Source organism: Amphiura filiformis, chromosome 16, assembly GCF_039555335.1.
Source record: "Amphiura filiformis chromosome 16, Afil_fr2py, whole genome shotgun sequence".
Lineage (NCBI taxonomy): Eukaryota > Metazoa > Echinodermata > Ophiuroidea > Amphilepidida > Amphiuridae > Amphiura > Amphiura filiformis.
This window is the reverse complement of record NC_092643.1, coordinates 34,272,667-34,285,262: the sequence shown is the minus strand read 5'-3', so window position 1 is coordinate 34,285,262 and position 12,596 is coordinate 34,272,667. Positions and strand designations below refer to the sequence as shown.

The following is a 12,596-nucleotide window of genomic DNA, read 5'->3' as shown; positions in this document are numbered from 1 at the left end:
TTATAAACACATGAACAATAAAATGATTCAATTTAACAAAATATCTTTGGAAACATTTGCACCTAAATTATAATCATATTTCTTTCTCCCTGACATAATAACTTCTTAATATCATCGTTTGCAATGCACTCCCGCTCACGCGCACGCTCACACACTCCCACACACCCCATTCACATCCATCACACACCCCACCCAAACTACTGAACAAATACAACACTAGTAAATCCTGATATTGTAACATCAATGAATATTTTGATCATCTGCTGTACTATGACTATAGACTATAAGCCCTCCCCCCCTCCCCCCCGAAAAAATGTTGACTTGCCCTCCAGCGACTGACCTTAAATTCAGCAAAACCAGGGTCAGCGGTTTAAAAAACAAATTCTTCAAAATGTGAAATGTTAAATAAATGATATTTTTGGGTTTTTTTTTAAATGTTTTACATATTCTCCGGTAAATATTTAACTGGGACATCTAATTAGCCTGCCTGATTTGTTAAAAGGGCATTTCGTGATCCACAGCATCATCCCCCATTTTTCCCAAAAAAAGTTGAGATTTTTTATATCACTGGAAACCTCTGGCTACATAATGTTTATTTGCAAAATATTTCTTGCAGATTAATTCGTTTAGCAAAGATATCGTGAAATTTTAATTTCGTTCTGGTATACCAGAACGAAATTACAACACATTGTCTATGGAGCAGTGAAATACACATAATCATTCATAACTCTCAAACGCAAAATCGGAATCAACTGAAATTTTCGGAATAAGCTTTTTCGTGGATATCTACTGAAAAATGTCATAAAAAGAGGATGCTAGGATCACGAAATACTCCTTTAATACAAAAGAAGCATGACAGTAAATCGCTGAGAATAGTCCACATATCTGCTGTTTTAAAGTTCAGGACTCTCAGATGTTAGTCAGCCAAAAAGAGCCCTTCAGTTCTGTATAATTTGAAGCAAAAATAAAAAAAATGTGCCGACTAATCGACAGATCGACACACCTTACAAATTTCACTGGTGGGCAATCAACAATATTTGTGTGGCCTTGTACATGTACAGTTGTGGCAATGGATGTGAAGACTATAAAGCAAGTTATTAATATTTGGTCGACTAGCTAGCTTTATTTATAACAAATCGATAATTAAATATCTAGCGTGCGATTCCTAATCGTGTCGCCATGCAGCAATCACTTGTGTAATATTTAAATTATCTTATAGAACCACTACAATCAAAAGCTGTTCATTTTGTTTAGTTAAACATTTGTATTCGAAATTTTGACAGATCATAACCACCCCCACCCCTTGGCCCCTTTTACCGATGTAATGTTTACCGATACGCCGTTCTACTCCCAAAGATGTACCATTTCCAGTTCCGCGGGGAGCAAAGCGACCCACTAAAAAAAAAAATGACCTACCCGGATACAAAAATGTCTCATTGATAATGAATCGCACGAACTGGTAGAATTCTTTTCTTGTTTTACTAAAAAACTACTCATTTATTAAAGCGCAATTCTGTTAAGTCTGTTTGTATGGTAACCAGTAGTAATTTACTCTAAAAAACTAAAAAGTGATTTCTATTTCAAATATAAATATCACACACATCTGAATAATAATAAATAGGCACAATATGGCGCGCGTTTTATTGGGCTGATCCATTTAATGTCCACGCTCCCCCTGTGGAAACTCAGTAGAGTATCAATTTCAAATGGAATTAGCACATTAATCAATTCTTATTTGAAACTTTCTCAGAGGGTGCATGAATTCAAGCTCCATGGAGCCTGGTGTGTTTATTCCACTTAAAATTCTGACACCCTTGTAGACGATATTTCTAACATCTTCCGCAGCTGACAAACATCAGAAGTAATAAGCCCAATCGGCATTGGAAGTTTGCAATGCATTGTGGGACACTTTTTGCAGTTTTGGGACAGTTTGCCCTCTGACCTATTGGGAAAATTCAGGAAAAATGGTTTTTGTGCGTACAAAATATAATCTAAAATGTTTTACAAGAATGAAAACAAACCCAAAAAACTTTATTATTGAATAAATTAATTATTTGAATATTTTTATTATAAATAATTACAGCAATTTCCCCGATATGTTAGAGGTCAAAATGTCCCAAAATAACCGGAAGTTACAATGGCGATTGGACTTATTAAACCACGAAGGACTATTTCTAATAATGGAATCGATGACTGCGCACGTGACAGTTCATTGCTTATGAATTAATGTACATCTGGTCAAAACACTGAATTTCAATATTTTTACCATGTGTGGTAAAACTGGTAATAAAAACCATCATAAATGTTTTAATATCAATTATGTTAAAACGTACAGTACACTTGTAAAAAGCTAGCAACATTTACCAAAATGAGCACGTTTACCTATTCTTCATTGACATTAAAAAACACAACGCCAAATCCCAAGGCAATTTGGTCGATTTCACAATACAATGCGCCTCCAGCATTTGCTGGGAGAGAGGGCAAAATACGCAGTGCATAATGGGAACATGTTGACATCCAAAGCCCGCGTAATACGAATACAACACAGGAACATATGTCATTGTGTGTGTAGATGTCAATATAATGATGTTACACACGAATGCGCTGTAAAACTAATTCACAATTATTCACAATTTGCAGGAGTAACCAAAATTTGACTAAAGACATTTTGGCCAAATATTTGGCTCGAATCAGGTCGAATCACTCGAGGCACTGTGTACAATTCAATGAGTTCGACTTGATGCATAATTATCTCATTTTACGCCGAGTCACCTGTCATGTTGCGATGTTGTCAGTTTTAATACCATCAGTTGTTTAGGGATCAGCCATGTTTAATAATTTGACATGTGCACATTAAAAAATGTTTACCAAGTGATATCAAGCGCTCAATCGAATAGTAGTAGTTGTAGAAATAGTAGTAGTAGCAGAGGAAACTGGAAAAAAGAAGACAAAAGACAAAGAATAAGAGTAGCATAAGGATAGAAAGGAGGAAAAAGAAGAAGGAAACATGTTTAAAAAGAAAAAGAAGAAAAGGAAGAACAACGCGCAACAAGAACAGGAACAGGTAGGAAAAGAAGAACAAGAACAATAACAAAGTGTAGTCACGAAGACCAAGAGAAGTAGGAGCAGGAAGAGGAAGATGAGGAGGAGGAAGATAAGGAGGAGGAGGAGGAGTAGGAGTAGGAAGATGGGAAAGATGATGAAGGTGAGAAGGAGGAGTAGGAGGAAGAGGAAGATGGGTAAGATGAGAAGGAGGAGGAAGAAGAGGCGAAAAAAGGGGCCCACAGTTTAATCATTTAGTAATTTTTCTAACAAAAATATTATTTAATTATAGACTGGACTAGCAGCTATCAACGCTCAACAAGTAGCAGAGGAAAATGGAAAATTTTTGTAGCTATTTTCAACATAGATTTTCCTTTCTTTATCAAATATTATTCTTTTTCTACTTTTTTGTGGTAATTTTCATTCTATAAATTGTATATTTGTATGTAAACTGAGGGCGCTATTTAGATATATTAAAAGTTTAATTTAGCCCAAAAATTTGAGTTACTCCTTTCATTTCATGATAATTCTTTAAAAAAAATTCCCGTGCTATTTGTTGCTCATTTTTCTGATGTTTTAATGTCATTGTGTCTACCTAAAAATTAATACAGTTCTACATACCAACAAACAACCGTGGGGAAAGATGAAGATGAAGATGAAGAGGAGGAGGAGGAGGAGTAGAAGGAGAGAGAAGAAAAAGAGACCTGAGAGATTGCCATCCTTGTGATATAGCAGTGTACTTATACTGGTCCTCCCATATTGTTCATTTGCATATTATTATTCATTTGTACTGCCGTTACATGACCATTTTGAGGTGGCGGAGCGGCGTGAACGACGGTGACTTGGTTGGCTTGTTGTTTCTTGCAACATAAATGATAACACAAGCACCCACAGCATACACAAATGAGGATACCGCCCACGATAGAACCGACAATAACAGCTATCATGATTCCTAACCCCAAAGCGAGAATTCCTCCAACAGTATCGGCTAAATCACCTGAAAACACAAGATTAAATAGAATAAGGCGAGTGCAGGAGGACAGGGGGAGGGTGGAGATAAGGTTGGATTTTTTGTAAAATCCTGATATTGGATAATTTTAGGGGATAAAATGATATTGAGTTATAAAAATATCCATTCCAATTGTTAAATGTCATTTAAACTTTAAAAATGTAAAAATATACCAGAAAAATGTGACACAAGGTAGCCATTGGACTTAATGTCTTTTGGAAACAATCTCTTCATTATCTTGACCTACCTATTTCGGGGGTGGGGGTGGGGGTGGGATGGGCTCGGGGGTACTTTAGTTTTACATGATTAAGAATATGCCCATAAATATACTGCGCACAAAAAAAGTATCCGAAGGGGGTCGAGAGTTTTTTTAGTTTTACATAAAAAAGCAATACCTTGACACTTAACCTAAGGTACCATATAAAGTAATCATTAGATGGATACTTTTGTTTTGGCACGATACGACTTTTGCAAGTTTCCCCAAGTTATATCGAATTGAATGGAAAAAGAGAGCATTTCAAAATCGACAAATTTGGATTTTTTCCTCCTTCAGGGTGAATCCTACCTGTATTATTATATTAAACCTGCTTGATTCCTATACCGGCTATTCTAACGGGCTCATTAGGCCAAAAAAAAATTGTTGTGTTGCCCTCAACCGTCCTACCCTAAATCCTGAAAAATCAGGGTCGCATTTTGTTTTGTTTTTTGAATGATGATTTTTACAGATTTGTTCAAAAACTCAATGTTTTTCACTTAAAATTAATATTTTATTGTAAGACTAGTCTTTAATTGTTGTCTAACAGGTATCCAGAAGTCAAAATTGACAAATGTCCCCTAATTGAACAAGCATTATTTAATATTTGAGGGGATTTTTAAAAACTGAAAGTTAAAAAAAAAAAAAAAAAAAAAATCCGACCGTCCTACTCAAATTTCCCATTTTTCCACTTGAGGGCAACACAACAATTTTTTTTTGGCCTTATAGTAGGGATGACCATCATAATTTCATGTTGCCCCTATTGCTACAAAAGATTGTTTTCTGGAAACAACTCATCAACAGAAGTATTTTGGCGGTTAAATGGTCAAAATCGGTCAAAAACTTTTCGAATTATGAATTTTCAAAGTTTCCCATTCTGACCGGTAATTGGAACGAAATAAATTGACAAAGTCTAAATATAGCAATGTGAGCAAAATTGGTATAAGCATATATTTACCTTTTTATATTTCTTTATTTTAATATATATGCAAACATGAAACAAGCATATTGTGAAAGTATCAAAGGGTTTCTTATGAAATGGCACTTTACTAGTCAATAGCATTAAGTATTTCTTCAAACCGAGGCACTGAAATCATGCTTTTAGAAAACATTTGCCAAAAATCATCCATAATGGCCAAAGTGGCACAAAATCAAAAGTCCAGGTGAACTTTTTTTTCCACAACAATATACACTACACATAAGAAAAATACTAATGTACTACAAGGGTTTTTCAACATAGGAATCCAAACAATCAAGTACCAACATGCACAGCTTTGTCCTGATATCACTTCTGGGGTTTTAACAAAATGTTTAACCTCTATTGTGATTGGCAGCAGCATAAGGTATCTCTTTGATAGCTGATAATGCCCAGCCATTCAGCAAGTGGCTAATAACTGACCTTGATAGGCTTGAATGAATACTGTCATGTGCTACAAAACCATCACACTCCAGGGCCTGGTCACCCCATATGCTAGCTACAGGGAGCACAGTACTTTAACAATGGAGTGAAAGACTCATTATTGATTAGGCGCGTATTTTAAAAGTACAGCTCCTGTGCGTGTATAGCAGCAAGTCAGTGTAGATGGTATAAATATAAGAAAATGTTAAGGGTTGAGATCAGGTGAATAATACAACAAATGAGCACGAAACTTCACATTTATGTTCAGAAAGGTGTCTATTTAACATGATTCGAAAGGTGTTTGGAAATTCCAAAGGGAAGCTGGTATTTAATTTTTAACTCGAGATCTACTTGTCCATTTTTTAAACCTTTTTACAGAGGGTATGATAGAGGTGATAACGACAACTCTGCCAAATTACAGCTCAGTAGGTTAAGGTGTTCACCTGATCTTATTCATCTGAATATTTTGTGCCATTCTGAGCAGTGCTGCACTGGGCCACTGGCAATTAAGCGCACTGTGGCGATGGACCAATTTTGACTCACACTTACAGAAAAACCAAATAAGTTATGATGCTGTAATTTGCAGGATAGTTACAAAACATAATTGGCATTAACATCTCCAATTTTTACAGAAAAATAATGAAAAATAAAAGAATGAGCTCAATTTAGAAATGTCTGTGCAAGCAGTGCACAGTTGAGCTCACTGCATGTCTATGGGAGTGTTCTAATCAAGTTGATGGTAAATTGGTCATCCCTACTTATAGCATGACAGATCAATACTCACTCGCTGTGCTCATAACGGACTATTCCATTTAAAATCCACACTACCCCTGTGGAACATTTTGGAATCTTCCACAGTGGGAGAATGAATTTGAAATGGAATCGCTAGTCCGAATATCGGCTTCTCTAGTCCGAATATAGAATAAGGCTCGTTAACCCTAACCCTAAACCCTAAACCCTAAACCTTAACCCAAAACCCTAACCCTAACCCTAACTATAATCATAACCATAACCATAACCATAACCATAACCATAACCATAACCATAACCATAACCATAACCATAACCATAACCATAACCAAAACCATAAGCCCTAACCCTAACGCTTATTCTATATTCGGACTAGAGAGTCTTCGGACTAGCGACCCTTCGGACTAGAGAGAAGTCACGATTCCATGCACCTTCTGAGAAAGATTCAACCTGAAGCACTGAGGGAGGATGAGTTTCAAATGGAGCTAATAATGTGTTCATTCCATTTGAAATTCATACTCCCCCTGTGGAAGATATTTCCAACATCTTCCACAGGGGTAGTGTGGATTTTAAATGGAGAAGCCCAATTAACGTGTTTCAAGAGAAAAGTATGTTAATTTTGTCACTTTTTAAGTGCTCTTTTTTTATTCAAACAACTCACATAATGTGGAATGAGGTATCAGAATACGCAGAACAAAATTCTCCATCTATTGATTACTTTATTTGGTAAATCAGGTTTAGTGTCTTTAATATAATGCTATAAAGTGTTCGGATACTTTTTGTGTGCAGTGTATGTCCATACGCTTACCCCAAAGATCGTTGTCACTCCCATCACCACAATTGTCTTCCCAATCCGAATATGTATCGTACGTCAAAGTTTCAGAGATGCAGCGACCGTTGTCACATCGAAATTCGTCACTAGCACAGGTAGCTGTTGAAATTGTATAATTTTGATTTTAATTATGCAAATCAATATATTATTGAAAAATAACACTTTCATGTTTTGCAAAAGTTCATTCTAGATATAGAAATCATATACTAAAAACTTGGCTTGATTTATTGTTGTATATAACGTATGTACATTTTACAAAAGTGTTGTTGTTTCTACAACATAACTCAAGAATTACAGGACCTACTAGAGTATATCTGTGATATTTGAATTCTTTTACACACTCGCTATGAAATGATCAATGACATTTTTGCCATAGCTCACTACCATTCGCAAGATGCTGTGAACTACCAAATCGCAACAGTAAAATAGTTGCTCAACTTAATAGAAATTTTATATATTTTACGCATGCATGTATTCTCATAGAGCATGTTACCTGCAGTGCTGAACGAAGTTGCGATGAATTTGAAGTCACTAAAACCGTCATTACTATCGCTATTTAGAAGAAGTGTAATCTTGTCACTTGTCGATGTAATGGTTTCGTACCGAGACCCCTCTGTAGACAATGGATGATAACCACAATTCTTAGTATTACGTTTGGTTCCTGAAGTTGAAGCGCCGTCGTATATCTTAAGTGTATCATCACATGATCCAGTAGTTTCTTCAACATCATAAGAGAGCCACGTTAGAAGGATTTTTCTACCGGGAATAGTACTAAGTGTAACCTCACAATTCATATTTTCTCCATAAAATGTGGCCCAGGTACTGGTACCTGATTCTATAACAGTCTCTATACCTATAGCTGTCTCTGTCGCGGGATTACAGAGGTTATCGAAATAGAAGTCGGTAGTTGAACCTGTGAAAGAATAGCAGAAATAATTATTAGAAAAATGTGGATTGTATGTGTATAGTCTGGGTTTGTATATATTTTGGAAAGTAAATCAGCTAATAGCTTGCATGTTTAAATCATTGATTTACATCAAATCTTAATTTTGTTATTGTGTGCTCAAAATGCCGAAATAACAAGGTTTATGTCCATTTTCAGCCGAAATAACGAGTGAAAGAATTTTCACTGGCAATTTTGTCTGTTTGACTTGGAGTTCTACAGGGACTTAATGTCTGAATTATGACATTATGTCAATGTCGCTCTGTTTACCTGGTTAACACAACGAATTTGATTGATTCCAAAAATTTTTAACCAATTTCATCTATAAGTTTGCAGCTACCTGTCTCTGGGTCTGTCTTCTCCAAGAGCTATAGCTCGTACTTAATCTCAATCCAAAGAGGTTTGAACATTATGTATAATCATGATAATGATCAAGAGTGTCAACTGCTGAGCAGCACTCATTTTCAATCTTATGAATTAAAACACACAAGTCTTTGTGTTATATTTTAAGTAGGATTTAACATTTTTCTTAGCGAAGGCGATATTATAGAGCTAACAGAAAATTACGTAAAAGGAGAACAAAGGAATAAAGTATGAATTTGACGTGAAATGAAAACATGTTGACGAAATGTATGCAGGTACAGAACTGACATGTTCAAAAATGTGCGGTTATTTTGTTTTCGTTTTTTAATTTTTTTTTAATCTAACAGCATTTGCCGGATTTGTAACTCGAATTTCAAGGATGTTTGACAGGAATTTCGTTTTGAATAATAATGCCTAAAAAGTAATTTAAACCGTTGAAACTTTCCATTAATTTTCAAAAAATCTGGCAAACTGAGATACCAAGACACGCTGGAGAAGAGCGGAAGATATAAATCTTAGGTTCGAATGATGTTCGTCGCATTCAGAACGGCATATTTATAACAAATACATAAAGTCACATAGGTATGAAAGTTACGATATTATACTTAATTCTCTGGGTTGATAGGATGACCATATTTTAATCTTTCCCCCAAAACATAATACCTATAATTATACCTTCTGCTCTTCTCCAGCGTGCCTCTGTGGCTCAGTTGGCTAGAGCGTCGTGCTAGTATTACGAAGGTCGCCGGTTGGAATCCGGCCAGATGCACTGGGGTTTTCAATGTTTATGTGCGCTGGCTGCTCTGAGGAAAGATTAAAATTTGTTCATCCTATAAACCCAGAGACTTAAGTATATTAACTTGCATTTCCATTAATTTGTAGGTTTTTAGGGTAAAATTTAAAATATGCCTGTAAAACAGCCACATTTAAACACGACAAACTCGCTTGTTGCCAACAAATCCCCAATATGTGTCCTTTTTACGGACACATTTGAGTGAAATGCGAAATTGAAATGAAAAGCGTTTATTGGGTGAAAGGCGGAAAATGCTAGCAACTTTGTTGTCTTTGGCCCCGTTTTTCTAACATGTATGTTTTAACAATCAAGACACAGAATTTCGATTTATCTGTTGGTAAAAGCTTGAATCCTACCATATTTTCGGGGACAGTTTACCGACATAGAGTACAAAGTAGTTTCATACCAAATTTGTTCTTGTTTTATTCTTTATTAGCGACCACTTAAAGAATACAAACATGTATACTTACTTGCACTTACTGAAGCCAACCACAGTAAAAAGTAAACTGCTCCGGTCCAATACATGATGACTTATAATCCCGGTATCGAAATCCGACAAAATCGTAGTTATCAAAATTAGTTCTTTTGTACTTAATTCGTGTGTTATAGAATTTGAAAGGGTTCCTTAGTAATTTGCTGCATATCTTGATTTTGCCCCTGACTCGTGGCGTTGCTACTAATTGAATGATTTAGAATGTGCCCATTAAGTCGCACATCAACTGGTCGTCATACAAAATTGATTGTCTTAGTAACGCATTCGATATTGCTAATAGCAACAAGCCAAGCATAATCAATATAATGGCGACTCAATATCATTAATACTGTGCACGTGGTATCCAGGAGACCTCAATTATTATTTTGAAATTTTTGGATTAAAATAGAGGATACAAGACCTAAAAAACGTTGAGCATAGAGGGGGTAGTTAAGCTATTGAGGCTGGCCATTTCTAAGGGATATGTTCAATTCAGTTTCCCCGCGATTGATGGAATCTTTACATCCAATGAAGGATGCCTATAAGCCATAAGGGACCAGGAGCGTAGGGGAATTTCCGCCCTCCTCACTAATTTTTTTCAGGGATAAAATGGGGACGAAAATTAAGAGTACTAAGAAAATGGGACAAAATGACAAATGGGGACGAAAATTTGGCTTCCCCCAACACACACACAAAAATCCTGGCTGCGCCATTGATAAGAGGAGGAGAGCGAGCCGAAATAGCTCTAGAAAGACACCAAAAGTTCAAAATAAAGGGCTCACATGTTTTAAGTATCCCCTACGACTTTTTTAATAAGTCGAAAGGTTTTTACAAAATCGAAACATTTTGCGACAATGGACCAACTCTGCCATATAAATGTACGACCAATTATTGTGTGTAATTGTTTTAGTTATTCCACAAATGGGGAACTCAAATCAAATCAAATGAAAGGATATTGACTTCAATGTTTATTTATTAGACCCATCCCACTACCTGACCAATGAAATAATGGATTTAAAATCCTGCCATGAGTTATTTCAGCATGTCTCTAACGTCTGAACCCACCACTGGCCAATCTTTGATTGACCATATTTACACCAACGATTACGGCTTAATAGTGTGTGATGTTAACAACCTTTTCCCCCTTGGTGCCTGCCACTTTATCAGATCCTAAACCTGCTGTGGGCAGACCCATTAATGGTTATATAGCAAAGCCAACTGGGATGCTGTCAACAGCAAGTTTGCTATGTATAGATTTGATGACAGTGTCAATGTTGACACTGCTTGGGATAATTTTTTCAAATTTTTCATGGAACCCATGTCTGAATGTATTCCTCAAAAGTTTATCCGTTGTAAGTCTAAGGATCCTGCATGGCTAAATTTTGACCTCAGGTATCTGATTAAGAAAAAAACATGCCATGTTTAATAAGTGGAAGAAAACATCTAAAGCCGACATTTATACCAAATATAAAGCTATGGGGCTATGTCAAGTCTCGGTCTGGCCAATCCTCCATTACCGATACCATCAATTACAAGGGAACCTGCACCTCTACTCCTCTTTCAGCCTTTTCTTTTCTGAGTGCTTTAATACGGATACTGCCTCAGACTTTGCTGCTCCTCATTATAACATTGATAACTGCAGTGATGCTTAAGAACATCGCTGTTTCCGTGTCACCCATCTTGTGCAAGATTTTATATCTCTCCATCTCTACAGGTGTTACAACCAGTGCATGGAAACTTTCCCGTGTCATATCCATTTTCAAGTCTGGTGATCGTCACTCTGTTATCAATTACCGTCCCATCTCTCTGCAACCTAATGTCTGCAAGACTCTTGAGAAAGTTATTCATAAGCATTCTCTCTCATCTTAATCTCAACAAAGTCATGACCAACCGGCAATTTGGATTTCTTCCCAAATCCTCAACAGCGGATGTTCTCCTTGCGGCCCTTTAAGGAAGCCCCACTTTTGGTTCAAGTTCCTTAGTAAATTAACCAAGGTAAGTCATGTAAATTCTGTTATGTCTGTCATCAAATAAACAGATGTAAGTCAGTTCTTCTGTCTCGAACTGCCCAAGTGGGGCTTCCTGTTTTATGATTGGTAAGTGCATCTTGAAAATCGGGAGAGTGTGGCTGTTGCATTATTCGACCTTGGTAAGGTTTTTGCCCCCCCCCCCCCATGAATCCTTTGTTGCTCAAACTTCGTTCTGTTGGTATCACTGGCCCTCTTCTATGCTGGCTTAGGTCATACCTTTCCGGCAGAACCCAGTCTGTTTCTGTCCATGGCGTTTCTTCTGACCCTACTCCTGTTCTGCCTGGTGTTCCCCAGGGCTCCGTCTTGGGGCCTCTACTCTTTCTTATTTACATTAATGATCTTTGTTTGTCTTCATTTGCTCTAAACAGTTCTCTGGTACTTTACGTCGATGACACCACCCTCTACAAACCTATCAGCAACGAAAGTGACATCACCAGCTTTCAAGCTTCTCCGAAATGCTAGCAAGACTAGGCTCATGGTTATTTCCACCAAGAAAGACCCATTTCTAACATGAATCTTTATATGAATAACCAGGTGATTGAAAGAGTTTCCTCTTTTAAGTTCCTTGGTATTCATATCTCTGACATCTTATCTTGGAATGAGCATGTCGATTTCATCTTTAAGAAAGCCAGAAAAACCATAGGTTACATTCATGAGAGCATTCAATTGTGCCTCCCCGACTATCCGGCGTTTGCTCTACTTCGCCATTG

At 36.7% G+C, this 12,596-nt stretch overlaps 1 protein-coding gene across 1 annotated transcript in view; it reads right to left on the bottom strand.

Annotated features, from left to right (window-relative positions):
- Nucleotides 1-3,608: 3,608 nt before the first annotated feature.
- LOC140172588 (uncharacterized) overlaps nt 3,609-12,596 on the bottom strand; it is a 48,958-nt gene continuing 39,970 nt past the window's right edge. The window contains exons 14-16 of the mRNA XM_072195728.1: nt 7,779-8,198; nt 7,262-7,384; nt 3,609-4,039 (exon numbers count right to left, since the gene is read on the bottom strand). Coding sequence (XP_072051829.1) covers nt 3,783-4,039; nt 7,262-7,384; nt 7,779-8,198 — 800 coding nt within the window. The 3' untranslated portion in view covers nt 3,609-3,782. The remainder of the gene's footprint in view (nt 4,040-7,261; nt 7,385-7,778; nt 8,199-12,596) is intronic.